We start from the raw sequence: 25,368 nt of genomic DNA on the forward strand, positions 1-25,368 counted from the left end.
CAAAGGATCAGGGGGCGCACTTGCTGGCGGACGGGGCAATACTATTGTATAGAAACTAGGACACCGGTCGAGGCAGATTCCATGCTGCAACGACATCGTGGAGCTGGACTATGAGGGGCGACTCTCAGTCTCCGAGGTGACCTAGCAAGGATAGCTTGGCCATCTATGTATTGCTTAAAGATAATGATCAATCATTGAGAACAAACCCGAATGACCTCAACCCGGTTCGACCAACTTGATGACAAGCCGCACAGCACGCGGCTTAAGCAGCCTGCCCCGTTTCTTTGATTTGGTTTCCACCTTTGACTACTGCCTTGCAACTCCAGAGATTCTTCCAAACCATCTTCACATTGCCTTTCGGCATCACCGCACAATTCCTTCCCATCATGAAGGCCTGCAAGCTCATGAAGGTGGATTGTGCCTGCAATCACTGCAAGGCTCGGAGAAAGGATGATGCGAACATGGATGCACGGACCATATGGCAGCCTCTGGGAATGGCCAACTTTGGCATGGGCAGTGCCACCCCAGCTGCCAGCTGCGACTCCAATTCTTACGCGACCAGACTCAGACCGCGATCCTGCCCGCCATCTGCCCCAGTTACGCCCAAGAAGAAGACCCCAAGAAAATCCAAGAAATCTCCTCCCCAAAAAGGTGGCGCCGCGACTCCAGGGAACCAAGGCGCTCCCGTGTGTATCGACTCCAAGAAGACTTCCAGCGGCGCTCAGAAAGCTGCGCGCGCCGGCAACATGTCGACCCAAACGGGCAAGTTCCGCGAGGACCAGGTCCTCATCATCTGTCCCGGCAGCCAGACGACCATGGCCCAGCTGGGATGCGGCGAGCTGACCCCGCCCATCCACCGCATTCCAACGCGCATGTTCAAGGACGCCGAGACGGATGAGTGGCGGCCCTTCCATACATTCAAGCGCAAGAAGCCCAATGCCAACGGCGCGCTCGCCATCGATGGCCCGCGGGTCGATGAGGACGAGTACGAGTGGGTGGAGGACACGGACTCGACCGAGGGCGCCGTCTACCCGCTTCAAGGTACGATCGAGTGATTGCCGTCGTGTTCCTGGACGTCTGGTGTGCTAATTGATGTCTCGTCTCAAGGCGGTCGCATTGTCAATATGGAGGCCTTCCTTGCCTTCCTCGACCACGTCCACAGCATGCTCACGACCACGTACCACAACACCCCGATCATGCTCATGGCTTCGCCTCAATGGTGCCGCCCTGACATCGAGACCCTTGCGCGCTACATTTTCGAGAAGACCCGGACGCCCGCCCTCTGCATGATCCACAGTGGCATCGCTACCCAGTACGGCCTGAAGTGGCCCGCCCTCACGGTGGTGGACATTGGCTACGAGAAGGTCGACGTCACCTGCATACACGAGGGTCGTGTGGTAAATCATGGCGAACTTGGCGCGCCGAACCCGGAGCGCTTCATCTCCGGCGGAGAGATGTTCACGCGCAAGCTTCTCGAGAAGCTCAAGGACAAGGACTTCACGTACGACATGGCGGAGCAGCTGAAGAAGAGCCACATCTGCGAGGTCCTGCCCTATGTGCCCACCAGCCCGGACCTCATGGAGCTCCCGACGGACCAGACGGCCGGCATCGCCGCCGTCGCACCCATCCCCGATGCAGTCGCCGCCGCCCACGAACCCGCTGCGCGCTCTGGCCTACCCAGCAGCATCGAGGAAGAGCTAGAGGAGAAGGTGGCGGACGAGGGCGTCCTCGATGTTGCCGCCATCGTCACAACCGGAAACGCGCGTGAGTTCCTCGCCAAGAAGGAGAAGGAGAAGCAGAAGGGCGGCAGAAAGGCCAAGGCTGGGCAGGAGGTCGAGACTGCGAAGCAGGTCCGCTTGCCCAACTCGAAGCGGACCCACAACATATTCCACTTGGAAGAGGTTGTCATGGAGGAGGTTCAGCTTCCCAAGCCCGAGGAGGCCAAGCCCGAGGACAAGGAAGAGCCCAAAAAGGAGGGGTCCGGCAGCGCGGTCGAACCCAAGGACGTGGAGATGACGGACGGCCCTAAGCCCGCTGATGACGCCGCTCCCGCGCCCACCGACAGTGAGGTCAAGCCTGCAGAGACGTCGGCCCCCGCAGCACCCACAGACTCCACATTCCCTTCTGCAGCTCCGGAGACGAACGGAACGACTGCTCAGGCCGCCGCCAGCACCACTACCGCCAACGGCGCGCCCCAATCTCCTCAGTTGCAGGCCAAGCGCGTTCGCCGCGACATTGAGGTTGGCCCCGAACGCTTCACCTTCGCCGACCGCGGCGAGATCGACCGCATCGTGACCACCATCTACCGCACAGTTCAGGGCATCGAAGACATGTACATGCGCCCCGCATGTTGGGATAACCTCGTCTTCGTCGGCAACGGCTCGCGCCTGCGCGGCCTCAAGGACAACATCCTCCAGACCCTCATAGCCCGCCACCTCATCTCCCCCAGCACGGCCACCATGTTCACATCGGAGCTGCCCTCCAACATGGCCACGCCCACCGGCACCGGCGCGCAGACCCCCACGGGCTCCTTCACGGGCGTCCCGCTTCAGCTCCCGGTCAACGCCGCCGTCGGGGGCTCCTCCGGCGTCAACCCCCTCCTTCAAGCCGCTACGACGGCCTCGGCACAGAACCAGGGCACCCCCGGCCCCTCGGGAGGCGCCGATGCCGTCGGCAGCCACTCCGGCCACCACTTCCACAGCCAGACACCCACGAGCATCAAGCTGGCCACTTTGCCGACCTATTTGAGCGAGTGGAACAAGAACGGCTTCGAGGAGGCCATGTTCCTCGGGGCCCAGGTCGCCGCTCGCATCGCCTTCTGCCAGCACAACCTCGACATGGCCGGCCTCGAGGCCCAGCGCCAGGCCAGTCTGAGCAGAGTCGACTACAAGTGAGCCCCCCTTTTCCCCTTTTCTTTCAATCCGTGGCTCCCCAGAGTTTCGTTTGCTAACCAGTCATGACCTTGTAGCGAGCTCGGTCCTAAGGGCATCCGCACTCACTCCATGCTCAAATAGCCGCCTCACCAGCCAGCGAGAAATCCTCACACCCCCTTCCCCCTTTGGCAAGCAAAGCGACGGCGACAGGCATGGGTAAGGCGTGTTTCGGGGGAGGGTGAGGGGAACTTGACTTGACGCATTTGGGAGGGTTGGTGCTTGCATTTTTTCCGGGCCACCACCACCAGCAGCTCGCCATGGCCCCGTCTTATGAGCGCCTCATCCGCGTCGGAGGATTACGGCTGTTTCCTGTTTGTTTAGGTTTGGTTTTTTTTTTTTTTCATCACCGCGTTCTGGAGTTTTACGGACACATCAAAAAACCCTCGGAGTGTGAGGCGCGAAGAGGGTGAAGGGGGGGAAGGGACTATTTTTATGTTGGTTTTGTTGTTTATGGACCCGCCCCCCTCTCTTCTGCTTGTTCTCTCTAATGAAGAAGAGAGAGAGAGAGAGAGAGAGAGGTTTGGTAATCCAAGTTTTTGTCACCTCCCGACAGAGACACAAAGGGAGGAAGGAGAGAAAGTAGAGAAGACATACGAGAGAGACAGAGACAGAGAGAGAGAGAGAGAGAGGTGCGTCGACACTTGTTTAGGACTGAGTGGGTGACGAGTTCGGCAAACTTACTTTACTGTATGATACTCCCACAAGGACAGGTATAGAATCCTTCTGAATCAGGACCCAGCCGTGACGAGAGCGAGTCTAGGCGATTGACGTGGTGAATAGGTACGAAACATTTGGTCTTCATTTAACTATGCCGTCTAGGCGAGAACGCGAGACACAAAGAGCCATGCTTTCGCTTATGCAGATATATCGTGCAGCAGATGCGCCGTCAAACTCTAGAACACTTCCTCTCCCCATATCTCTCTCTCTCTCCGCCAGTCAAAACATCTTCGTTCTCTCGGTCTTGTCCGTTGCCCCTTTTCAGAATATCGCTCTTGTGGCGCCGCCCCTTGCAGGCCTCACCTATATCGGATCCTTCCTAGACGGCCGCGGGCGACCATGCACCCTGACAAACGGCACAGTCGACGCCCTAGCCGCTGAGCTCCCGCGCATATATATCGAAGCAGGAAGAGTGGGTATGGTTGCCGCACTTTCCGCAGCAAGCAGTCTGCGCTTCGCCAATGTCCTTGAAACAGACCGGGCAGCACTTGCCGTCCTTGGACTTTGGAACGCCATCCGACATGGAGGGGTCGGTGCTGACCTCGGCCGCAGTGAAGCGTACCTTGGGCGCGCGGTCAAGGAGCTTCATGAGCTCCTCGGTGAAGAGGGTCCTCTGCGGGAGAAGCTCGGCAGGGGCACGGAGAATATGTGCCAGGACGTCTACCGCTTTTCAGTGAGGTTGAAGGTGATGCAAGAGGGCGGGGTGTACTCACAAATGATGTGCTTGCAGTTGCTCTTGGGTCGGTACGTCTGGTAGAGGTCAATCAGTGACTGTGGCTTACAGATACTCTGGCTCTCACGCACAATGCTCGAGCAGTTGCAGAAAGTCTTGTTCCCAATAGTGACCTGGTAATTGTCTGAGCCCGATCCAGAATGAACGCCGACAGTCAATCCTGGCGAGCCGTCATAGTTGTCCTGCTGCTTGATGATGTACATCGACTCCTCCATGGCTTTCTTGGCAGCGCTGAGGTAATCCTTCTCATCTGGCCTGACCTAGAAGCGCATACTTCCTGTGACGCTCCTATTCTGAGAGATGGGACCGAAGACTTGGCGATCGGGTGCCTCTCTGCCAGCGACGATCTCAGGCTTGCAAGTCTTCCAGTTTCTCAGTCGCTCGATCAGATCCTTTTTCTTGCCACCATCGGGGATATCTCGCAAGCCAAGCTGCTCCTCAAGCATGGGGAGTGTGAGCTTGGTCAGATCAGCATTATCAGCCACAGGTCCAGTGTTCACGCCGAAAGTGCAAGGACCGAGCCGGGTCATACGCGGCACGTCCGGCGGGTACTGTAGGAACCTGGGCTTTCTCTGGGTCGTCGAGACGATCTGGCTCGAATCCTCCTCCTCGGGGCCATCTGGAGCATAGCCGGAGGAGGAGGACGGAGCAGACATCCCTGAAGGTGGAAGGCTGGGCATGTTGCGGGGGCTTGGCTTGGGTTGGGTTGGGGTCTACTCGGCGTTTGATCGTTGGCGACGAGACCTTATTCAAACTCTGTTCGAAAACAACAAGAAAGGGGTTGAGTTGTTATTCAGGAGGTTGAGATGTGTAGTGGAGGAAAGTTGGGCGAAGTCGCAGCCCCTTGATATCGCACCTTCTCTGCATATACTCGAGTGTTTTTCTAAAAGTACAGTGGCCTTCCACCACGGCAGTTGCGCTCTTCATCGGGAGACAAGCATGGAAAGGGTCACTTGACCTGGGGCAGGATCCAGTATAGCAGCACGTACACTCTACTAAGGAAGGGACAAGGACTCCCAGGCCTGATCAAGGACACTCAGAAGGGAAGTGCCAGTGGTCCCAGACTTCACATTGGTCGAAGTCGAAGGTCTGCTCGGTTAGCTTCGTGGTGGGCGCACTTGCGCCAATATTTCTCCATTGAGTAGTCTTACTGAGCTTATTGAAGTCCGGTATAAATGCATCCCATTGATACATCATCTCGGCCCCGTCGACGTGTCTCAGACCTGTTGCTCGCGATCGGTCTTAATGCGCGACCTCTTTCTTGCCAGTATATACCCTCTGTCACGGACTCAAGAAAGCCCAAAACACCCAGCCGGTATATCGAGTAGTAACTCCGCCCCCGTCAACCTTTTACGCGTAGTAAAAGGGGAAACGTCTCGCACAACGATGCCGATTGTATCTGTCGGCATTGAAGCTTTCCACATCTTGAGTATCCTCACTAAGAAAAAGGAGGCGACCGAGACACGGTTCCAGGGTTTGTTCGGTACTACTGTCCTAAAATGGTATTCTGAGGTCCAGCATCGGGGTTTTGATTGGCTTTCCTCGGGCGGACGCGAGTGAGTCAACCTTAGAATGACTCCACCCATAACCTTGCTTCAACTCCTTTCTTTCTTCCATTTGTCTTGAGTCTTGCTGCAAGTAACCAGAGCCAGCAAACCAACCCTTTTTTATCGGCGCATTACACTTTACCCTTCCTTCGGCCCATCATGACCAGGCGAAACATCAGCTCAGGGTCCGCCTTCGAGGCACAAATCGGCTACTCCCGCGCCGTAGTGTCGGACGATCTCATCTTTGTGTCGGGTACCACAGGGTCTGTCTCTCTCTGCGCTTTTGCCTGTCAACTCGACTCGTGTGGCTTTGCCTCCTAAAGCGACGTTATCCGAACAGTTACAATTACCAAACCGGCGTCATCTCCCCCGACGTCGCCGAACAGGCGGAGCAGACGATGCAGAACATCGCCGCCGCGCTCGCCGAGGCCGGCGCTCAGATCAAGGACGTCGTCCGCGTGCGCTACATCCTCCCGGACCGCAGAGACTTCCAGGAGACATGGCCCGTACTGCAAAAGTACTTCGGCGACGTGAGGCCAGCGGCCACCATGGTCCAGGCCGGATTAATGGAGGAGGCCATGAAGATTGAGATCGAAGTTACGGCCAAGAAGGCGAGCCCTAACCAGTAAGAACCTTTGCTGGGTGTAGGTCGTGGTGGAGGAGGGTGTCAGGGAAATGGGTAATCCCGAACTACTCCGCTGGCCCATGCCCGAGCACCGGAAGAGGAAATGAAGAAGAAAAAATATTTATAGTCTAGATGCATTGCCAAGATGTCTTCGTTCTGTCTTCATTCCTCAGATCATACCGCTCATTGACCGTAGGGGCTCCAAGTATGTACTCTGTACACAATGGCTGTCTTTCGGACAAGACTCCGCGGTGTCGGCTCTTTCCAACGAAGCACGTTTGTGGCGAAGCCAATCACTTGTCAGTCGGCATCTGTTCGACCATCCTCACAACCTCTAAAATGCAGCCACTGTTTTAGTGTTCCCCAAAGAAGCAGCTCCAATTCGTGTGGGCTTTGCGTGACCTCTCTCGTCAGAGTAATAGGTTCGGCGGCATGAGAGCCAACAATCGATCAATCAATGGCAGAGACCATGCCCCTCCAAGGAGAAGCCATGTCATCAGGTCTCTCTTGGGTATTCGGAACGATGAGGTCTTCCGACTGCGCCGTGCACGCCAGCGCTATGCAGTGCCAAACATCCCATCTCACTGGTAAACGAACGGGGCAACCAAGCCCCCGGCACCAAACATTGACATGGCGGTGACGAAGCTGGCCGTCGAGAACACCGCGACGCCGCTGAGTCCGTGTCCAGACGTGCAGCCCCCCGCGATCCTGGAGCCCAGCCCAATAAGGAATCCACCCGCGGCGGCCAGCGAAGGAGAGACGACCGATTCAGCAGCGCCGGACGCGAGTTCGGGGCACGCCTTGGCGAGGATCCACGCGCCGGCGACCAAGCCCGCAGAGAAGAGGATGCTGCTATACGACGCGGGCTTTCCCTCCTCCCGACCGCCACGGACGGCCCACCAGAAATATCGCCCAATCTCATCGTACGACGTCGATACTCCAAGCATCGACTTGCGGGTGAGCAGAGAGAAGAGCTGCGCGAGGCCAATCAGGGCACCGCCAACAACTGGCACGACGACGGCACGAGGGCTGGCAGGGGCGTACGTCAAGCATGCGTATATGACGCTGGCGTAGAGAGCCTCGAGCTCGACGAACGCGGCGGCCCTGCTGACGCCTACGAGCTCGTGGACGGCGAGTTTTGAGTCTTCGGGCTCCGCGGCACCGGCGTTGTTCGTGATGAGCCTCTGCAGGGAGCCCGTCCAGGCGATGCCGGCGAAGGCGGCCCCGGCCAGGGCGTAGATGCCGGATCTGGTACCGACGGCGATCTGGGCGAGGACGGTGCCCGGGCAGGAGCCCGAGAGGGCCATGCCGGCGCCGAGCATTGCCCCGCCGAGGATGTTGCCGTCGTACTGGGAGAAGAGGCCCAGACGCGAGGGGCTGCGGGGTTTGGGGCGGACGTAACCCACGTTGTCGAGAGTATAGATAACGAAGCTGGGAAAGCGGTGTTAGTCACGAGGCTTTCGAGGGCGGAGGGGGGGGGTTGGCTGCCGCGACGTACGTGCTGCTGGCGATAGCTGTGACGAAGGCCTGGACCATGTGCCAGTCCTCGAGCTTGAGCTGGGCAATAATGACGGAGGGCTGGTAGACGCCCGCCGCCACAAGCGAGGCACCAAATGCGGCGCCGGATAGGACGGTTGTTGCCATGATTTTGGTCACAAATCGAAATGTTCGGATGTGAAATGATTGTGTAGTTTCTGGGACGAACGGATGTGGCCCTCGAACTCGACTGTGAGTTATTTGTACGGGTTTCCGCACATCGGCGACGAGAAGAGAGATAATCCAGGTTAGTCGTCAAACGTGCGTGTGTCTCGCATGAACTTATAAGTCATACGGCCTTCCGGATTAGAAATCCCGAAGACAGCGGTCTGATAAAGGACAAGATGTCGGACTTGACCAATTTCCGTTGCTTAGTGAATCAAGCAGGAGGGGGCGTAACGAGAGATGGTAAAGTGGCTCTAGCAGCGGGGCGGCAGTCACTTGTCCCCATAGTCCAAAACTAGACCATTGAGTAACTGCGGAAACCCCTGCAAAGACGCACCCTCCGTTTGCTGCAGATCGTCCGCATCTGTATCATGCCCGAGCCATAGCCCTAAGGCAAGTTGGCTTGGTTCTTTGAAGGCGGTTTAGCATGTTGGGGCGCACGGAAGGTGGCGTTCACTTGTTCTTCTTCCGGGCGCCATGACGCCTTCTCTGAGCTCATCAACGACGTGGCGCGGACACGGTCCAGAAAACGATACGTAGAAAACTATAAAAGTTTGGTGGTAATGATAGCGAGCGAGCGTTGGAAGTCGTCTCTAGAATCGCCCGCGTGAAAGTGGGCCACACGGCAGATGAAGAAAGACATGGCTAAACTGTGCAAGCAGCATGGGTGGTGCATGATCTCGTTTGTGAGTTCGGCGTTTTGCAACCTTCGCACCAATAAACCAGAGAGCATGGGGCCATGGAAGGACCCACGGTTCCCATAGTGGCATGCCTCCAATATATGATATCCCAGGGATGTAGTCCCCGAAGACCGTGGGGAGGACGGCGACACTCGACAACAGACGGTCGCCGACCTCGGGTGTGTGGACGGTCGGGGTGCACGGGCGTCGCCGGGGACTGGGGGCTACTTTGCCAGGATGCCTCGTCTTGGAGAGATTGCATGTTACTGCTGGGCCTCTCAGGGACTTTCTCTGTGACCGGACTGCCGCATATTTGCCGGCTTATGACATCGCCGACGGCGTGGTCTCTATGAGATGCTGCGGAATGCTGGCTATACGATTCCCTTGTCCGGATTGACCGGTAACCTGCAGATTAGTATAAAAAGCACGCGAACAATCGTATCTCCATCTTACAAGAACAGTCAATTGCTCGCTGGACCATTCATAACATCCAATATGGCACAGGAACCTATCATCCACGACTTCTTTGAGCCGGTGACAGGCACGTGGCAGTACATCGTCGCGGATCCCTCCACCCAAGCCGCCGTGATCATTGACTCTGTTCTCGATTTTGACCCGGCGAAGAGCGCCGTCTCCACCAAGACGGCCGAAGGCCTTCTTGATGTCCTTCGAGAGAAGTGTTATAACGTGGTCGGTATTCTTGAGACGCACATCCACGCCGACCACCTGACGGCTTCCAAGTATCTGCAGTCCCGGCTGCGAGATGCGCAGAACGGCGTTGCTCCAGACATCTGCATAGGCAGACGCGTAGGAATCGTTCAGGCGAGGTTTGGTGAGAGATACGGGATTGCAAAGGATGAATACGTCAACGCCTTTGACCGGTTGCTCGACGACGACGAGGTCTTTGGAATCGGAGACCTCGAGGCCAGAGCTCTCCACCTGCCGGGCCATACCCCAGATCACATGGGATACATGATCGGATGCAAGTATTTCGCAAGGTTTACAAGACCTGCTTCAAGAAAAAAGGGCTGAACCCGCAACAGCAAACGTGTTCGTAGGCGACTCCCTCTTCAACCACGACGTCGGCTCCGCACGCTGCGACTTCCCGGGAGGCAGCGCCCGAGACATGTTCGCAACGACGCGGCGGCTGCTGAACATGCCGGAAGACACAAAGATGTGGACCGGACACGACTACCCGCCAGCCGGCCGTGGCCCTCTAGCGGCGACGAACGTTGCCAGGCAAAGGACCGAAAACAAGCACCTCGCCCGGAACGTGACAGAGGCCGAGTTTGTCAAGTGGCGCGAGGAGCGCGATTCTGGGCTCGGCGAGCCCAGGCTGATGCACTGGGCGCTGCAGGTCAATATAAGGGCAGGTAGTATGCCCAAGCCGAACAAGCATGGGGATCATCTGCTGCATGCACCTACCATCAGGATGCAGGGAGTGACTTGGTGAGAGAGAATTGAGATGCGTTCGGTTCACTAGAGTGTGGCAGGTCAGTGTTGGTGGAATGTATTGAAAGACGTCCAGGAACGAGCCCAAAGGCCGATATTGGCCACGGGTTTGCTGCCGCTGGAGTGGTAACGCTTTTGATGTTTTGGCGAAGCTACTGTGACATATGCGAATGTGCCGAGGTTCCGAGCCCCGCCATCGTCATGGAATGCGGGGCCCGGTCCCCGGCTGTGTGGAGGATGATGGACTGGAGGAGCCGGGGGGGTAGTTCCTTCCCCACACGATTATGCGGCCTCCGTCGGCATCGGCGTAGCTTTCCATATTATTGATCTTTAGCTGGGTGCCTAACTCTTGGTTTTCTAAGATCTGGTGGATTTCCTTGTTTGTGCCGATCTTCAACAGCTTGCTTGACTCACATATGCAGTCCTCGAGATAGCAGATATATAAGCGCTGAAACGATGCCTCATTCCATCACCGTCAAGCAGATTGAGGGGAAACCCGGCAAAGTTTACTACCCGTGAGTCGAAACCCCGTTCCTGATTGCTGAAGACAAGTTCGGAGGGGGCTTATAACTATCAGCCTCCAAATCAATGAAGTCTCTAAGCCATCACCGGGTCCAAAAGACGTCCTGGTCCGGCTGACCGCCGCGGCCCTCAATCACCGCGACCTCTTCATCCGGCGTCACCTCTACCCGGGCATCTCATTCGACCATCCATTTCTCGCCGACGGCTACGGTATTGTCGTCGAGGTTGGCAAGGACGCGAACAAGGACCTCCTGAACAAGGCCGTCCTCATCACGCCATGCCGCGGCTGGGCTTCCAGCCCCGACGGGCCCGAAGACATACGCAAGTTCAGTGTCATTGGGGCCACGAAGACATATCCCGACGGTACCGCGCAAGACTACCTCGCTCTTCCCGAGGCCGAGGTTGAGCTAGCCCCGGAGCATCTCACGCCCGCCGAGGGCGCGGCCCTTCCCCTCGTCGGACTGACTGCATGGCGCGCGTTGGTGACCAAGAGCGGGAACGCCGAGAAGGGCAGGAACATTCTTGTCACCGGCATCGGCGGCGGCGCGGCGCTCCAGGCTCTGCAGTTTGCAGTCGCGTTTGGCTGCAATGTCTACGTGACGTCGGGCGACGAAGCCAAGATCGAGAAGGCCAAGAAGCTCGGCGCCGCCGGGGGTGCGAACTACAAGAAGGACGGATGGGAAAAGAACCTCCAGGCTCAGCTGCCCGACTCGCGGCCGTACCTCGACGCCGTGATCGATGGTGCCGGCGGCGATATCGTCGCCAAGGCGGTCAAGCTGCTCAGGCCCGGCGGTGTCATCAGCCAGTACGGCATGACGGTGTCGCCGCAGATGGACTGGCTGATGCAGGCGGTGCTCAAGAACGTCGACCTCAAGGGAACGAGCATGGGGTCGCGGGAGGAGTTTAGAGACATGGTCGCCTTTGTGAGGGACAAGAAGATCAGGCCGGTCGTCAGCCGCACTGTCAATGGGTTGACAAATCTGAAGGGCATTGAGGGGCTCTTCAAGGACATGGAGGCCGGCAAGCAGTTTGGCAAACTCGTCATCGAGTTTGGGGAGACTCGGACTTCTCCCAAGTTGTGAGGAGCGGGGCTGCTTGATGTAGTAACCGATGACTCGGCTACAGTGATAGGGAGCCGTGTAACATGTTTCAATGTGAATAAAGAACACCTGCAGGTAACGTTGTCTTTTTGCGATGCTGGGTTCTTGGCTTCCTGGGAAAACGGGCGCCAAGGCTATTTCACCGGCTCTTCTGGCCACTGAGGGGATGGGGCAACACCGAGGTGAGAATGGAAACGAGTTTCTTCATTCCGTATGACCATTTTCTTGAGTCATCCTGCTCCCTGACCTAGCACGACCAAGCTATGTGGCTGTTTGTAGACAACTAAAAGGAAAATACATACATGTATATTGCGTCGAGTGACCGCAGGGGTAAGATATCTCTTTGTTGCCCAGGCGTTTTCGTTACTGTTCTCTATCTCCACCTCTTCGTATGTCCCGGTTCATCCCGTCGTAGCGGTAAACCTCGTGGGATTTAAGTGACTATAATACACACACGACTAGACAGCCTGACCTGGGCCGTTGCTTCATTTCGATCATACTGCCTGGCTCATGTCGTCTATGCTGTCGTGGCGCTTGCCCAAAGCTCACAATTCCCTGTCAACATCACCTCTACTACCTTTTATTCTACCCATAAAAGGAGTTCCTCCCACAGCCTCACCCATCGATATCGCCCTGATAACGAGCCCTTGCAAGATCAACCTCCCCAGAGAACGCCTTGTGGCCGATGTCTTCACCGAGACAATCTCCAACAATGTGGCACAAGGGAGTGGCCATCCTCTCGGCGGCTGCCTTGACGCTTCTCACGCGCGTTGACCTCGTAGCTGCCACTGGAGGCATCGTCAACGTCAAGCACGGCACTACACTCCCCGTGGAACCCCGTATACTCAACCTGCCCGCCAAACCCAAGCGTTCCATCGGTTCCCACCTCGAACCCAAGACCTTCCCCCATGACAACCCCTTCAACATCACTGAGGAGGAAGCCCGCAAGCACGGCCACAAGATCATCCCCGTCGAAAACGACCTCTGGGACGAGCTCGTCGAGAGCGCCGGCATCGACAGAGATTACCACAAGAACGCATCACTCTCGAAAAGGGCAGCATGTGGTAAGAACTGGGACGACGACTATGACCCGCCGAACCCGACCGACTGGTGCACTCCGATCAGGAACACCGGGGAGTGCATGCTGGGCCTCTGGGTGAACCGCTTGGTCCCCCACAGAGGCCCCAACCGCGGCTGGGTCTTTGACAACACTTGCGAATGGATCGGCGAGAACGTCCCCGCCGCCTATTACGACTGGCAAGAGATCTGCTCCAAGCTCAAGTACGTCACATTGTTCTTTATTAATCCGGATCGATGGCCTCACATGGCCTACGCCGGCCACTACTACAGCAGCTGGGACGCCGGCTGGGAGATTTACTATCCCCATGGGAAGGAGGGCACCCGGCACCCCCCAAGATACTACTACCGCCGCTACTTCAACTGCTCGGCCACTTAGGCAAGCGAACTGCTCTCCTGAGCGTCGCCATGGGTGGAGATGGGTTTGATTGAAGAAACACATGCAAGGCGGCCAGAAGCTGAATGTGCGGGTTTGGGTGGGTGGTTTACCTAGCCCGCCTAGTCAATACCAATGAACCCCTAGAGTCGAATGCATTTATTACACACCAGGGCTTGGAAAAGGTTTCCCATTAAAACGTGAAACTTCGCTTTTTTTGTTGTTGTTGTTGATGATATACAGTCCTCCGGGGCGGTGCAGTTTCCGCAGATCGCCAGTGTACATGCGAGAAGATTCCTGAACTCTCATGAATGGAAGGGTATCTTGGGTGAGCCGACACTTCACCTGTGTACGTGGCGACCCCCCATCTGCCTAGATGCGTGAGGCACCTACTCGAGTCTACAACACGCACACGCACACGCTCTCCTCCACGACGTCGTCTCGCACCACTACCGCTCCGGCCCGCGCCCCTTACTCGTCGTCGTTTTCGCCGTCGCTCTTCTTTCTCTTCTTTCTCTTGTGGCCGAGCTCTTCGGGCGGTACAAACTCCTTTTCCCTCTCGCGCAGCCTCTCCTCCTTCTTCTGCTTCTGCTGCTCCATTCGCTCGGCCTGGGCGGCCTTGGCCTTGGCCTCCTTGCCCAAGAAGTACTCGCCCGTCTCGATCTGCTTGTCGACCTTGCTCTTCTCGGGAGCGGGCGGGAATGGGGTGTAGACCTTCTTGCTCTTGTCGGTGACCTTGAGGGGCACGCGTCTCTGGCTAAGCGTCTTCTTCTTGAAGTTGGGCAGGAAACGGTCCCAGCTCTCGTTGGCGAGTTCCGGGTCCTTTGCGAGCTCGCGCTTGATCATGAGCTCCTTGATGTGGTAGATGGGGTGGATGTTGGCCATGCAGTCCTCGACGACGCGGCGCACCTCCTTCAGGCCCTTGAATGGCCCCATAACAGAGACCGTGCTGCCCTGGACGAGGATGTAGGTCTGGGTGAGCAGCTCGAGGGCCTTGAGGGTAGAGCCGTTGGGACCAAGAATACGCTGCCGGCGCTTGACGTAGCGCTCCTTGTTGCGCACCAGGTTGCGGATCTTGATGATGTCGCAAGCGACGCCGTCTTCGAGGATCTTGAGCGCCTGGGGCGCGGGGACGCTTCGAGCGAGGAGCTTGATGAGGTCACGGGCGTTGAGGATGGCAGCGGGGTCAAACGTTTTTCTGTAGCAGTGCCTATTAGTTTCTACCGAGTACTACTACGATACGAGGCCCGGGGCGTCGAATGGGCGATGAGGAGGGGATCCCGAGACTCACCTTGTTGTCTTGACGGTCATGGAGCCCTCAATCAAGTCGAGCGAGCAGGCAATGCCCGTCTTCTCGAGGGCCTTTGTGACGAGAGGCCATGCCTCCTTGAGGTAGACTTCGCGGTACTTGGGGAAGACGATCGCAAAGGACGACTCTTCGGCAAAGGTGCCGCCGGCGTTGTCGGCGGGGGTGAAGGCGTCGATCTTCCACTTGTCGATATCGTCCGTATCCCACGGCTTTTCCTTCTTGTATGTGGAGGGCATTGTGGCGGTCGTCGGGTGTTGGAAAGACGCAGGATCGGCTGCCGTCTCTGTTTACCAAGGAAAAAGAAGTGTAGGAAGCCTGGTGGTGTAGGTAGTGGCGCTGTTGGTCGAATCTTTTTTTCGGAGCTTATCGATATGGGTGGGGCTCCCCGACCCGGCCTGATACCAGGACCCCAGTTCATCGTTATTCTTGTCCTCATCGTCGCTCTTCGGCGTTCTCACATATAGTATAATAAGTGAGTGTGTATAGGCTTTGGAATTGAGCCTTCTGATGACATCGGCCGCGCTGTACAAGGTAACCTAACTCCTTTAGCAGCCAGCGGCTTTGGCGACTCTGCGACGTCGACATTTCAAATAGACATTGGCGCTAAATAAACTGATTTCGCGGCCAGATGCGGTAAGCCAGCAAGTCCTATACTACGTACGATGCTCCGATGCGGGAAGGGTCGGGAAAGTATCGCCACCTGCAATACCCAGGTAGGCAGGTACAGATAGATTCACAAATATCTGGACGGATACAAGGGGCATCTGACGCTGCCCCCCTTATGACGGTACGTTGCGACAGCGAAAACTCTTTTCAGTTTGTTGACCCAGCGCACAGCTGCTCGTGCTGTAAGGCTGACTTCAGTAGGCGGGCCAATCATGGCCCGCTTTCAGTTACGAGTTGCAGCGGGTGCCCCCCAGAACGACCACTAGACAGTCGCACTTGATAGGTCCGATCAAATCGACAGTTATCGCGTAGCAAATTGTTGACGATTAGGGGGGGATACGGGATTGAAATCGTCCATTCTCTCTCTCTCCTTTCACTCTTCCCAAGGACCACTCATTCCAATGTCTAAGACCTCATTGTAACTTCGCATCAAACTTTGAACTTTCGGCATCCGCATAACTCCACTGACATTGGAGGGACCGTACCTGCCTTGCGATCAAGTCGACACCTTCCTTGCCTACCAACCTACCTACCTAGTCGCGCCTTCTGCGTGCCTTGCCGCATCAATTTTTTTTTCTCTTCCTCACCAGTCAGTCCTCCCTCGTCCGTCCACCCACCGGCCTCCCCCGACTGCCCACTTCGTCTCCCGGAACCTCGCATTGGCCAAACATCAACACCGGACGGGTACCTCGAGCCAGCACGTGAATCTTCTCGCTGCGGAAAACTTGGACTTTACGCGACCGCCCACCCAAACACTACAAGGGCAGCACCTCGCCAGCTCACCCATCTTCCCACGAAAACCCGACTATCCTCCGCGACGAATCCGCCGCAACCGCCATCGTGGCCGTCATTCAAGATCCTGCGCCTGCTTCGGCCTTGGACAGACTCGCAGACCACGACCTACCCTCCTTCCGATCCGTCATGGAAGAAGCCACTGCCCTAGCCAACCTGGCGTTGCCACAGACCAACATCGAGCCCATCTCCCGACCTAGTTCGACCTCGACCTCCGAGTCCGCATCCGCGTCTTTGCCCCAGTTGCCGGGCATTTCGGCACTCGCTCAGGCCAATTCCGCGACCAGTTCGCCCCAGATGCGGTACGTTGATAAATGATGGAGGATTTGTTAGGCAGGCTCCGGTCACCCTTGATGCGTTCCCTATTCTCCCACCCCTCTGTTCCCTTTATGTTTTGCTTCTTCAACGTCGTACAAGCGAAAGGTGGTCCGTTGGCTGAAGCCGACTCGAGGTGTTGCTCAAACCGTCGCGCTTTCTTCGCCCGCGCAATCGTCACCTACGGAGCGGTCTTGATGGATGCACTTGCGCAGCATGCGCATCTCTCACCGGCGTTGTTACGCAATCCTAATGACTGCGCGCCAACTCGGCGTCTTTCTGTTATCACAAAAAAGAGTGGAGGGATAAGGACTGATATATGATCCACACAGAGAAGCGATTCCCGCGACTGCTCCCGCCGCATCCACACCGACACACGCTCCAGCGCCAGCGCCCGCTCCCGCGCCAGCGTCTGCGCCTGCCCCCGCGCCGACTCCGACGTACGCCTCTGGCGGAGGTTCCACCACGGTATGTCGGTTCCGTTCCTATCGTTCCCCTGGCGAGCCAATCCTAGGAACGCCTTAGAACACACCCCAAGCACACATGACAGTTGTAATTCCCCTTATCGCGCGAGCCTATTAGTGGCTGGTCTGCCTTCCGTTATCTCCAACCCTGTCGCCAGTGGGGAAAAGCGGGGCGAGAAGATAAGATTACGCTCGACCGGCGATTATCAGAATATTTCTTGCTTCCCTCATCAATCCCGCATCAATCCCGCACCACCAGCAGCATTCGCGCAAAGCCGTCAGCATTGTTTTTTGCGTTCCCCATACTATCAAACTGCTTCGCGGACCTCCAGAGGGGTTCCCTGTTATTCCCCTCATTCTTCTTTAACGGGTTCGGGACTTTTGTTTCGGAAGACATCACAATGATGGCCAGTGGCGCTAACGATCGCGACTCTACACAGCCAACATGTCAAAACTGCCAAACCTCGACTACGCCTTTATGGCGTCGCGATGAATACGGGACGGTTCTTTGCAATGCGTGTGGTCTGTTTCTGCGTCTCCACGGGCGCCCTAGACCGATTTCTCTTAAGACCGATGTCATCAAGTCTCGGAATCGCGTCAAGACGATGCGCCCCGGCATGGCCTCGAAGAAGAAGGTTTGTCATGCGCCTTCAGACCTCGCTTTCGGTGGCAGGTTGTAGTTAGCTAACGCAGCGTTCGAGAGCAGCAGCAGCATGGCCACAACTTCACCGGCGCGACCGACCCCAACGGCCTTGACCTACACGGGCAGAATCCTGGCTCCGCCCAACGACGACCCTCCCAGAAATCTACGAACGGCAACGCGGACGGCGAATCCCCTGTGTCTCGGACCGTAACCCCCTCTCTGTACAATCCCAGCCTCCCCGTATTCCAGGGCATGGACGACGCGCAGCTTCAGGCAGGCCTGCAAGGGTTCTCCGACAACCGTGCTGGCTCCCCCCTGAACGGTGACCGCCATCTCGACGTTCCCCAGACCCATGAACAGCTCATCGCGACCAACTCGGCCCTCAAGACCCGCGTGAGCGAGCTGGAGTTGATCAACGAACTCTTCCGTGGCCGGCTGAGCCAGATGGAACAAGACGAGGCAAGCGCAAGACGTGGGCAGGAAATCAGCGGCAAGGCCGAGGCTCAGTTGCGCATGCAGCTCGAGACGAGCAAGAAGCAGCTGGAAGAGAGCCACCGCAGAGAAAACAACCTCAAACGTCGTCTCGACGAGCTGGAGCTGGAGCTCAAGGAGGCCCTCGATATGTCAGACTCGGGTCGCGTAGCAAAGAAGCTCAAGGTGGAGATGGTCGGCGAATCCGAAGTCTCCACGCCTCAGTCCACCACATGATGCGTTGACGATAATCCGCAAGAATCGCGATATTACTTTGGCGGCCCGGATACTGGCTGCTCATGCGCTCATGACTCGAGGAACAAAAACCGCCTCGGGGCCCTTGTATCACCAACATCGGTCAATTTCCCCCTCCTTTCCCATTTCTGGACCGAGCATACGCGCATTCCATCGACTTTCCCCCTGAAAACACAAAAAGGACTTGACAAGTGTTGCAGACTTTATCACGTTTATACCTATAATGCTGCGTGTTTCCCTGGTTTTTTGCTTTCTCCCCATAGGCAGTCACGCCCATGTCGCGTCCTGGACCTTGCGAGGGACCTGGGCTATGGAAGGTTTGATTGTTAGAGGGACAGACAGGCGTTGCGGCCCCTCTTGGACTTGGACCCAAGAGGGAAGATGATCTTAATACAGGAGAGTAGAAAGGGGTCTGATGAGAGGTGGGGCCGGTGGTCATGACCACCGGCGATAACCACAAAAAAAAAACTATTGATGAGGATTTGAGGGACCGAAACCCTTTGCGATGGAGTACATAGGGCGCTGTTCGAGGGCAATCCCCCTTGGCATATGGGATACTCAAAAGTCTATTCATTTTCTTCTTCTTCGCAACCGAAAAACAAAGGCCTGAAGCCGTTGATGACAAGGATTTTGTGTTTCCGATTTCTGTGATTGCAGATGCTGAAGAACGGCCATATAATACTGCATTTCGGCCCTAGGCACGCCCCCTCCTTCTCTCTCTCGTTATCGACGCTCTCTGGGCGTTGGATCTTTGTCGGAGGGAACCAGCAACACATAGTTGACACGTGGGCCTTGAGTAGATACAGACCAACTAGATTGCTGCAACCCTCAACGGTCTCGGCATGCGCTTGTATGAATTGCCCTGCGAGGGCTGACAGTGGAAAAAAGAAAAAAGGAAGATCAAGGTTCCCAGCCTCGGTCCTATATATCAGCGCCCCCCTGTCGCCGACCGCCCCGCTCCGGCGCCGGGGTTAGGCAAGATACGAGAGACGGACGGCACCCGTACCCGGGAAGCTCCAGTGGGGACGACGGAGGGACCGCGGACGATTTGCTGTTGGAAGCCCACATTGCAGGCCGCTCCCACGAAAAGGTTACCTAGGTACCTAGGCACGGATGACTATCTATATCTCTCTCTAAGTTGGGGAAAAGATTAAATTAAAAACCAGCAGAACCGTGGGGGCCAGGCGTGTCGGCCGCGACAAGGGCAGATTGCTCCAATCCAACGCATACAAGTTCATGAACGGCAGGATAGGAACGCTGCCGGGGAGGGAACGGGGGAAGGGAGGGGTAGACAAGGATGCCCACCTCGGGTAGGATGCTGGAGAGAAAACCCGCTCTCCACTGCATGGGAGAAACCGTCGGCGCCCGTCCCCCCAGACGATGTTCTCTTATCGCACACGCGCGCGGGCGCGGGGTTTCGATACGGAGGTACGTATTTGGCGGTTCCTCTGGCGATCGCACGGGTACACGGTTGAGGACCCCTCACACGAAGAAGCAAAGAGAGGGGGGGAAAAAAGCATTGAGGCTCAACATGAACTAATTAGTTACTTTCACAACGGGATAGATAGTGTGCATATATAGCATGCGCCATGGCGGAACTTTATAGCGAGTGATCTTCTCAGCTCCCCCTCTCCCCTGGCTCTCGGACTATCTTCTCTTCTGCCCCCAAGGCCACAATCCCCGACTCTTCTTCATTCATCTCCCTAGCCGAACCCCATCGCCCTAGATAAGACAGGGATGGAGCGGTTTGGTCAGATGGGCAATGCAGAAATCTGATGTTCCTCGAGGTGCGTACGCGCACTGCATACGAAGGGAGAAGGAGGTGGGTACGGCGGATGGGATAGATAAGGCACTTTCTCATCAGCACCGTGAACGAGAAAAAAGAAAAGACTTTTTTTTTTCGTCCTATCGACGAGCAGACGACCAAGAGGTGGAAGTAAACAACCTCTGGTGTCTCACGTCCCACCTTGCAAAATTCCACATGGCAAAATGACCCAGACGACCGACCGTGTCTAATGAGGCACCGCCAGTGCTCAGTGCGCTTGCCAAGAAAACAACAACATTGGGATTGTCGATCGTGAGGCGTAGCAAAGTACACAACCCATATCCCCTCCCCCTCCTTCCCCAAAGGGGAAATCGAAAACGGAAGACTCTGCATCGTGGCGACTTTCTGGTGACGAGAGAGGCAAACTATCCCCAGCTGTCCCCCCCAGGAAAGAACGGTTTTCGCACTCCCTTTTTCTTCCCCTCGGAGGAGACGGACGAGAAGAGTGGGAAGACGGGGAAGGGGAATGCAGTGCGCCTCGTTCCGAAAGTTCGGGCAGGGGTGGGCCGGGCGACAGATTATCACGGATTCCAGTTCAGCTCACCGGAGATCTGTTTTCGTTCCTCCCTCACCAATGTTGCCAGTTAGGTAGGCAGGTAGGTACCAGGTAGGCAGATCCCAGGTACGTTCCCTATTTGCCTGTCTACCTAGGTATATTTCTCTGTCCGAGCTCGACAGGATGACGGGACACCTGGTCCTGTGAATTACTCCGCGATGGCGAAAAGCACACCATCCACACGGCTCACCAGTCTCCCGCAATCCCCCAACAGTCTCCCTGCGGTGATGGTAGTGGCGCTGGCGCTCCATGCTAAAAGGCGTGCAAAGGGTCTTCCTTCGCGCGGACGCGGCCCGTGTAATTAACGCCAGGGAGGATCCGCGGCGGGTAAAAGTTGGAAACCCATAACATGGGGAAACGGGCGGAGAAGGATGCTGGACGCCAGAGGTTCAACATAGGTATCGCTCTCGAATCGAAACCAACTCGACCCAATCGAATCCCATCACCGACGGGCGGAGGGGTTCTCCACGCCAACACTTTTCGCAGAGACATTCAAGTACCTTGCCTTGCTTTGCGAAAGGGTAGATAGAAGGAGGGGGAAGCGGGTGGAGGGGGAAGAAGACAAGGAAAAGAAAAAAACAAGAGGGCGAGCTGGTAGCTGCACTGGCACCCCTCTGGCGCGCTTTACGTTATTGTTCAGTTCCCCTTAGCCCTCCACACTTCCCCCTCGGCTCTCCTCCGCTCGCCGTGTCATTGGACAGTTGGGTTGGTCCGCCGTGCCCGAGCGGACGCTTTAGGCAAGTTACTTCTCACCTTTTGGGCCACGGCTCACGGAGGGAATCGGGGGAAGGCGAGGTGGTGGCACCCTTGGACATACAGGATACGAGAGAGAAAGAGAGAGATAGCGAGAGAGAGGAGAACAAGAACAAGAAGCTGTCATGTATATCCGTCCAGCATGGCGGCATGATCCCATATCAACCGCACACCCGCCCGCTCGTTCCTCCACCCACACGCACTGTTACTATCCGTAATCTTTTGCTTTTCAAAGATTGTTTCTCTCACCCGCCGCCCCCCTTCCCACCAGTTCCTACTTGCCTGTTTATCTGTTTGCTAGTTTGCCAGTGTTTGTGTATGTAGTGTGTCTGCTGTGCGTGCGTGCGTGTGGAACATTACAGCTTACAGATCTGGTCTGACTGACACCAGGGAGGAACGTCCGTGTCTATCCCTCTTGGGTTGCCCTCCAAAGACATTCCAGACTGGTTCAGCTACATACCTCCTCCCACGCTCGCCCATACCTTCCTATCTCCACACGCGGTCTTTACCCTCACCTCCTTCTTGTGTTGACAAGACAGCAAAAGGCGCCCATCTCGTTTCGGTTTCCGCCCTTTCCTCCGAGCAGCTCCCGATCCCTCATTTACATCGCACCATGTCGAGGACCGGAGCCAGTTAATCGTCCGCATCCCTCTCTCCCCAGAGCGGCGCATTCCCTTTCGTTCAATACCAGCAAAAGAGACTCACCTTCTCTAAACCGGCCCATCGTCATAACCGCATTTTGGAACCGCTGCAACGATATCGGAACCAAAGATGCTTCAGTTGTCGACGCTGCAGAGCCGGGCCGGCTACAGCCCCCTCGTTCCCTCTCCTCTAAATCCGCAAGTCCACGCCATCGCGCCGCAGCGGTACCAGAGACTGCGTGAAAAGAGACGCCAGCAGAGCCGTGGGGACGTGAGCCCGACCCAGAGGCTGCTCCGTCACAAGGCCGCCATGGCCTGGAAGTCGGAGGCTCTGACGCGCGAGAGCACAATATACACCCGCGAGGAAATCCTCGACATCATCGCCGAGTGCGACCGTCAAGACGCCGCAGCGAGGGGGAACGCTCCCCCCACCACCACCGCCACCTCCGACGATAACAACAACAAAAACAAGCAGGCAGAGAAGCAGCATCCCCAAGTACACATCCGCGCTGCACATTGGAAGGAGCACGACGGTGAAGAGTATGACTTCTTCTGCGAGGCCGACGAGTTCGATGCCGGCGATGCAGACGAGGGCTCACTGCAGTGGTCATCATTCGTTCCCAGGCCATTCTCCAAAGATACGGCACGCCGCGTTGTGTTGGCATTCGGACTAATGTGTATCTGCGGGTGTCTGCCGGTGCTTCGAGCCAACGGCTTCCACATCTACCCGGCCACTGAGACGCCATAGAGGTGCCTGCAAAACCGCCAGTCTCTCCGTCTATCTTTTTTCAACTAATCGAACAAACCCACGATTTCGCCATTCATTAATCGGAGCGGGGAATCTTTCTGGCAGTAACCCCTCCCCCCCCCCCCCCCCCCCCCCAAAAGAAGGGGGGAAAGAGAGGAGTCTATTCGGAGCGGCTCTCGATCGTCGCCCATATATCATGTCGAACAAGTTCTCATCTGTAGAGCAAATATTACAAACCGTCTTAGCGGTTCTGGGAAGCCTCGGCGAAGCGAGGCTATCTTTTCTCGTTATCGGACGGAGCAGCGGGGTTTCTTTTGTCTTTCGGGGGTTCGGCGTTGACTTGCTTCGCGGCTTGCTTGGCGGCATCGTCCGTAACTTCTTCTTGATCGGCCTGCTTGGCATGGTTCACCTGCCAAATAGCCCGTTCGATCTCGACGGCCAACTCGGGCACGTCCAGCACTTTGGCGATACGCTGGCCATTGGCCTGTGAAAGCAGGATCGCCTCATCCTCTGCGTTTTCCGTGTTTCCCTGCAGAGGTTTGCTTTGGCCCAGAGCTGGTTCCGACGGCGTCTGGGTCATGTTTTTGGGGATCAACGGCGTATAAATGTCGTCCAGCAGCTTCGATGGGGACAGGGCCAGGAGTTTGTTATCAACGAGGAATCGAAGGTGCTTGCCTCCCTCGAGAGCGCGCCAATGCGACCAAGCTCTATAGGCTAGGTAGAAGAAGGGCAGGTTAGGAATCCTAGCGGAGCGTAATGTCAGCAAAAAGTTCCTTTTAATGAAGAAAAAGTCCCTATCACTTACACCGGTACGAGCGCGAAGGGCGCCGATATGGGCATGCCAATCAAGCACCATATAAGCTTCTTCTTGTGCAGCGCATCCCGTTCCGTCGCCAGTGTCCTAACGACCTGCTCCGCCTTCCCCGTGGGGATCACCTTGTCCGGGAAGACCAGCTCAATCTTCTCGTTGCCCTTGAGCTCGTCGTCCTTGCGACGCGCCGAGATGGGCGGGACCGACTTCAGGCCCCATTCCTCGTAGGGGATCCGACGGAGGGCGTAATTGCCGTAGTTGACGACCTTCTTCTGCCAGCCGCTCTCCCTGGCTTCCCAGCCGGCCCACAGCTTTGCGGCCTTCTTGCCAACCTTGTCCGCCAAGCCTTGCTGGCTGTTAGTCGCAACGTTGAGGCGCTGCGCGTAGAGCAGAGTCCGGCTCGTGGTGAGCGGGAGTAGGTAGAGACGCATAGTGGACACCACGGCACAGCCCGAGTGATGATGAAATGGTAGAAAAGAGAAACAGAGAGGAGCGGTCAGTTGTCGGCAGCGGCCGTCCGGTCGGTTGGTCGAGGAGATGCGACGGTTGAGCCCCGCGGTGATTGCGATAGGACGCAGTGGGGGAGGGTGGGGGGAGTGTGCGTTTTGGCTCACGGTCAGAGTAATTCAACTCGTCGCGACTCGCATGACGGTGTTCTATGTATACTTGGTCGAGTGAGGGGAGGGGGCGATAAGTCGTGGGGAAGCGACACGATGCTGGGCGGCCTCACGGTCCTTGTCCTTTAGCAGGAGGCAATTTTGACGTGTGTCGTGGAGTCTGCGTTTGGAAGCTCTGAGCCTCCCGGCCCTTTGCTAGCACGCCAAACCAGCCCCCCTGTCGTGCATCTTAGCTTCTGGGTCAAGCTTCCTGGATTGAGCCTGGGACCACAAGCGGCAGTGACGCAGGCGGGCGTCATAGGCTGTTGTCGCGTTTTAAGTGGTGTACTAGGTTCGCTTCGCGGTCCATTGTTAGGACGATACCTGGAGGGATGCCCCTCAGAGCTTAAGAATGGTCGCGTTGCGACAAGTTGGGGATCCCCCAGTCAGGCTACGCAATAGGGGAAGAAATGGCGAGCCAGGGGAGGCTTTAACTGTCCCAAAGCGTGTGATCGGGTCCACAGGACGTGTGCTCCTCTACCTTGTCTATGGGGGTTTTTCTTTTCCACATCTTTTTTTCTCCCCGGCGGGTCTCAACCTGCGCTTGCGCAAATTGGCCCTCAGAACTCGCTTAAAAAACAGGTGGTACATTTCCTTCCCTCGCATCGTACGGAGTATGTTGGTACCTACCTAGATACCTAGGTAGGTAGCAGTGGGTACTCGACGTCTGATGTATCCGTCCACGGCCCACAGGGTTGCTCCAGTGCTGCCGCATTCTGCCGCCCAGGGCACGCTCCATTGGATATCCTTCCTTCCTCTCGTTCCGCAGCTCTCCCTCGCTTAGTCTTCTTCTTTACCAGCTGCCTGTCCGTGTTGCGCTGCGACGGGTGCTGCAGTCTTTCTGCAAGGTTTCCCGGTTTGCTAGAACGCCCGGGCTAAAGGTGCCGTCACCGATTCAACTGTGGGACAGTCGGAGTGTCGTATCGATCGTCTTCTCCATCTGTCTATCTCTCTCTCGCGTCTTCGTTGTGTATGTGTATTCATAGCAGCTGGACGACGC

The 25,368-nt window shown here is 56.7% G+C and overlaps 12 protein-coding genes across 12 annotated transcripts; 7 read left to right on the forward strand and 5 right to left on the reverse strand.

Annotated features, from left to right (window-relative positions):
- The first annotated feature begins 241 nt into the window (after positions 1-241).
- LY79DRAFT_155523 (uncharacterized protein) lies at positions 242-3,378 on the forward strand. Its single transcript, XM_060551102.1, has 3 exons — positions 242-1,041; positions 1,108-2,890; positions 2,969-3,378. Exons 1-3 carry the CDS (start codon positions 387-389, stop codon positions 3,012-3,014), a joined length of 2,484 nt encoding a protein of 827 aa, XP_060415578.1. The 5' UTR covers positions 242-386; the 3' UTR covers positions 3,015-3,378.
- A 642-nt stretch (positions 3,379-4,020) lies between these two features.
- On the reverse strand, positions 4,021-5,039 carry LY79DRAFT_668672 (uncharacterized protein; the record flags this gene model as incomplete). Its single annotated transcript, XM_060563555.1, has 3 exons — positions 4,021-4,310; positions 4,364-4,633; positions 4,658-5,039. The coding sequence occupies 3 exons, from the start codon at positions 5,037-5,039 to the stop codon at positions 4,021-4,023; spliced, it is 942 nt and encodes a 313-aa protein (XP_060415579.1).
- Positions 5,040-6,089: 1,050 nt separating this feature from the next.
- On the forward strand, positions 6,090-6,559 carry LY79DRAFT_668673 (endoribonuclease L-PSP; the record flags this gene model as incomplete). Its single annotated transcript, XM_060563556.1, has 2 exons — positions 6,090-6,193; positions 6,271-6,559. 2 exons carry the CDS (start codon positions 6,090-6,092, stop codon positions 6,557-6,559), a joined length of 393 nt encoding a protein of 130 aa, XP_060415580.1.
- Positions 6,560-7,136: 577 nt separating this feature from the next.
- On the reverse strand, positions 7,137-8,199 carry LY79DRAFT_578677 (YeeE/YedE family protein; the record flags this gene model as incomplete). The annotated part of the gene is made up of 2 exons (XM_060559965.1): positions 7,137-7,986; positions 8,054-8,199. The coding sequence occupies 2 exons, from the start codon at positions 8,197-8,199 to the stop codon at positions 7,137-7,139; spliced, it is 996 nt and encodes a 331-aa protein (XP_060415581.1).
- Positions 8,200-9,431: 1,232 nt separating this feature from the next.
- LY79DRAFT_589209 (metallo-beta-lactamase superfamily protein) lies at positions 9,432-10,389 on the forward strand (the record flags this gene model as incomplete). The annotated part of the gene is made up of 2 exons (XM_060561010.1): positions 9,432-9,922; positions 9,963-10,389. The coding sequence occupies 2 exons, from the start codon at positions 9,432-9,434 to the stop codon at positions 10,387-10,389; spliced, it is 918 nt and encodes a 305-aa protein (XP_060415582.1).
- A 455-nt stretch (positions 10,390-10,844) lies between these two features.
- Positions 10,845-11,992, forward strand: LY79DRAFT_512764 (zinc-binding dehydrogenase; the record flags this gene model as incomplete). The annotated part of the gene is made up of 2 exons (XM_060554413.1): positions 10,845-10,903; positions 10,966-11,992. 2 exons carry the CDS (start codon positions 10,845-10,847, stop codon positions 11,990-11,992), a joined length of 1,086 nt encoding a protein of 361 aa, XP_060415583.1.
- Positions 11,993-12,722: 730 nt separating this feature from the next.
- LY79DRAFT_668677 (uncharacterized protein) lies at positions 12,723-13,466 on the forward strand (the record flags this gene model as incomplete). Its single annotated transcript, XM_060563557.1, has 1 exon — positions 12,723-13,466. The coding sequence occupies one exon, from the start codon at positions 12,723-12,725 to the stop codon at positions 13,464-13,466; it is 744 nt and encodes a 247-aa protein (XP_060415584.1).
- Positions 13,467-13,728: 262 nt separating this feature from the next.
- Positions 13,729-15,225, reverse strand: LY79DRAFT_155615 (ribosomal RNA assembly protein KRR1). The gene is made up of 2 exons (XM_060551104.1): positions 14,755-15,225; positions 13,729-14,661 (listed from the first exon to the last, which is right to left on the reverse strand). The coding sequence occupies exons 1-2, from the start codon at positions 15,006-15,008 to the stop codon at positions 13,935-13,937; spliced, it is 981 nt and encodes a 326-aa protein (XP_060415585.1). The 5' UTR covers positions 15,009-15,225; the 3' UTR covers positions 13,729-13,934.
- Positions 15,226-16,359: 1,134 nt separating this feature from the next.
- On the forward strand, positions 16,360-18,421 carry LY79DRAFT_683936 (GATA zinc finger protein; the record flags this gene model as incomplete). Its single annotated transcript, XM_060564619.1, has 5 exons — positions 16,360-16,536; positions 16,648-16,683; positions 16,878-17,013; positions 17,403-17,644; positions 17,716-18,421. The coding sequence occupies 5 exons, from the start codon at positions 16,360-16,362 to the stop codon at positions 18,358-18,360; spliced, it is 1,236 nt and encodes a 411-aa protein (XP_060415586.1). The 3' UTR covers positions 18,361-18,421.
- Positions 18,422-19,957: 1,536 nt separating this feature from the next.
- Positions 19,958-20,640, reverse strand: LY79DRAFT_155597 (uncharacterized protein). The gene has a single exon (XM_060551103.1). The coding sequence runs from the start codon at positions 20,534-20,536 to the stop codon at positions 19,997-19,999; it is 540 nt and encodes a 179-aa protein (XP_060415587.1). The 5' UTR covers positions 20,537-20,640; the 3' UTR covers positions 19,958-19,996.
- Positions 20,641-22,283: 1,643 nt separating this feature from the next.
- Positions 22,284-22,901, forward strand: LY79DRAFT_668680 (uncharacterized protein; the record flags this gene model as incomplete). Its single annotated transcript, XM_060563558.1, has 1 exon — positions 22,284-22,901. The coding sequence occupies one exon, from the start codon at positions 22,284-22,286 to the stop codon at positions 22,899-22,901; it is 618 nt and encodes a 205-aa protein (XP_060415588.1).
- A 274-nt stretch (positions 22,902-23,175) lies between these two features.
- On the reverse strand, positions 23,176-24,143 carry LY79DRAFT_512619 (mitochondrial K+-H+ exchange-related-domain-containing protein; the record flags this gene model as incomplete). The annotated part of the gene is made up of 2 exons (XM_060554389.1): positions 23,176-23,644; positions 23,707-24,143. 2 exons carry the CDS (start codon positions 24,141-24,143, stop codon positions 23,176-23,178), a joined length of 906 nt encoding a protein of 301 aa, XP_060415589.1.
- Between the last annotated feature and the right edge of the window lie 1,225 nt (positions 24,144-25,368).

Source organism: Colletotrichum navitas, assembly GCF_030913465.1.
Source record: "Colletotrichum navitas strain CBS 125086 chromosome Unknown LY79scaffold_20, whole genome shotgun sequence".
Lineage (NCBI taxonomy): Eukaryota > Fungi > Ascomycota > Sordariomycetes > Glomerellales > Glomerellaceae > Colletotrichum > Colletotrichum navitas.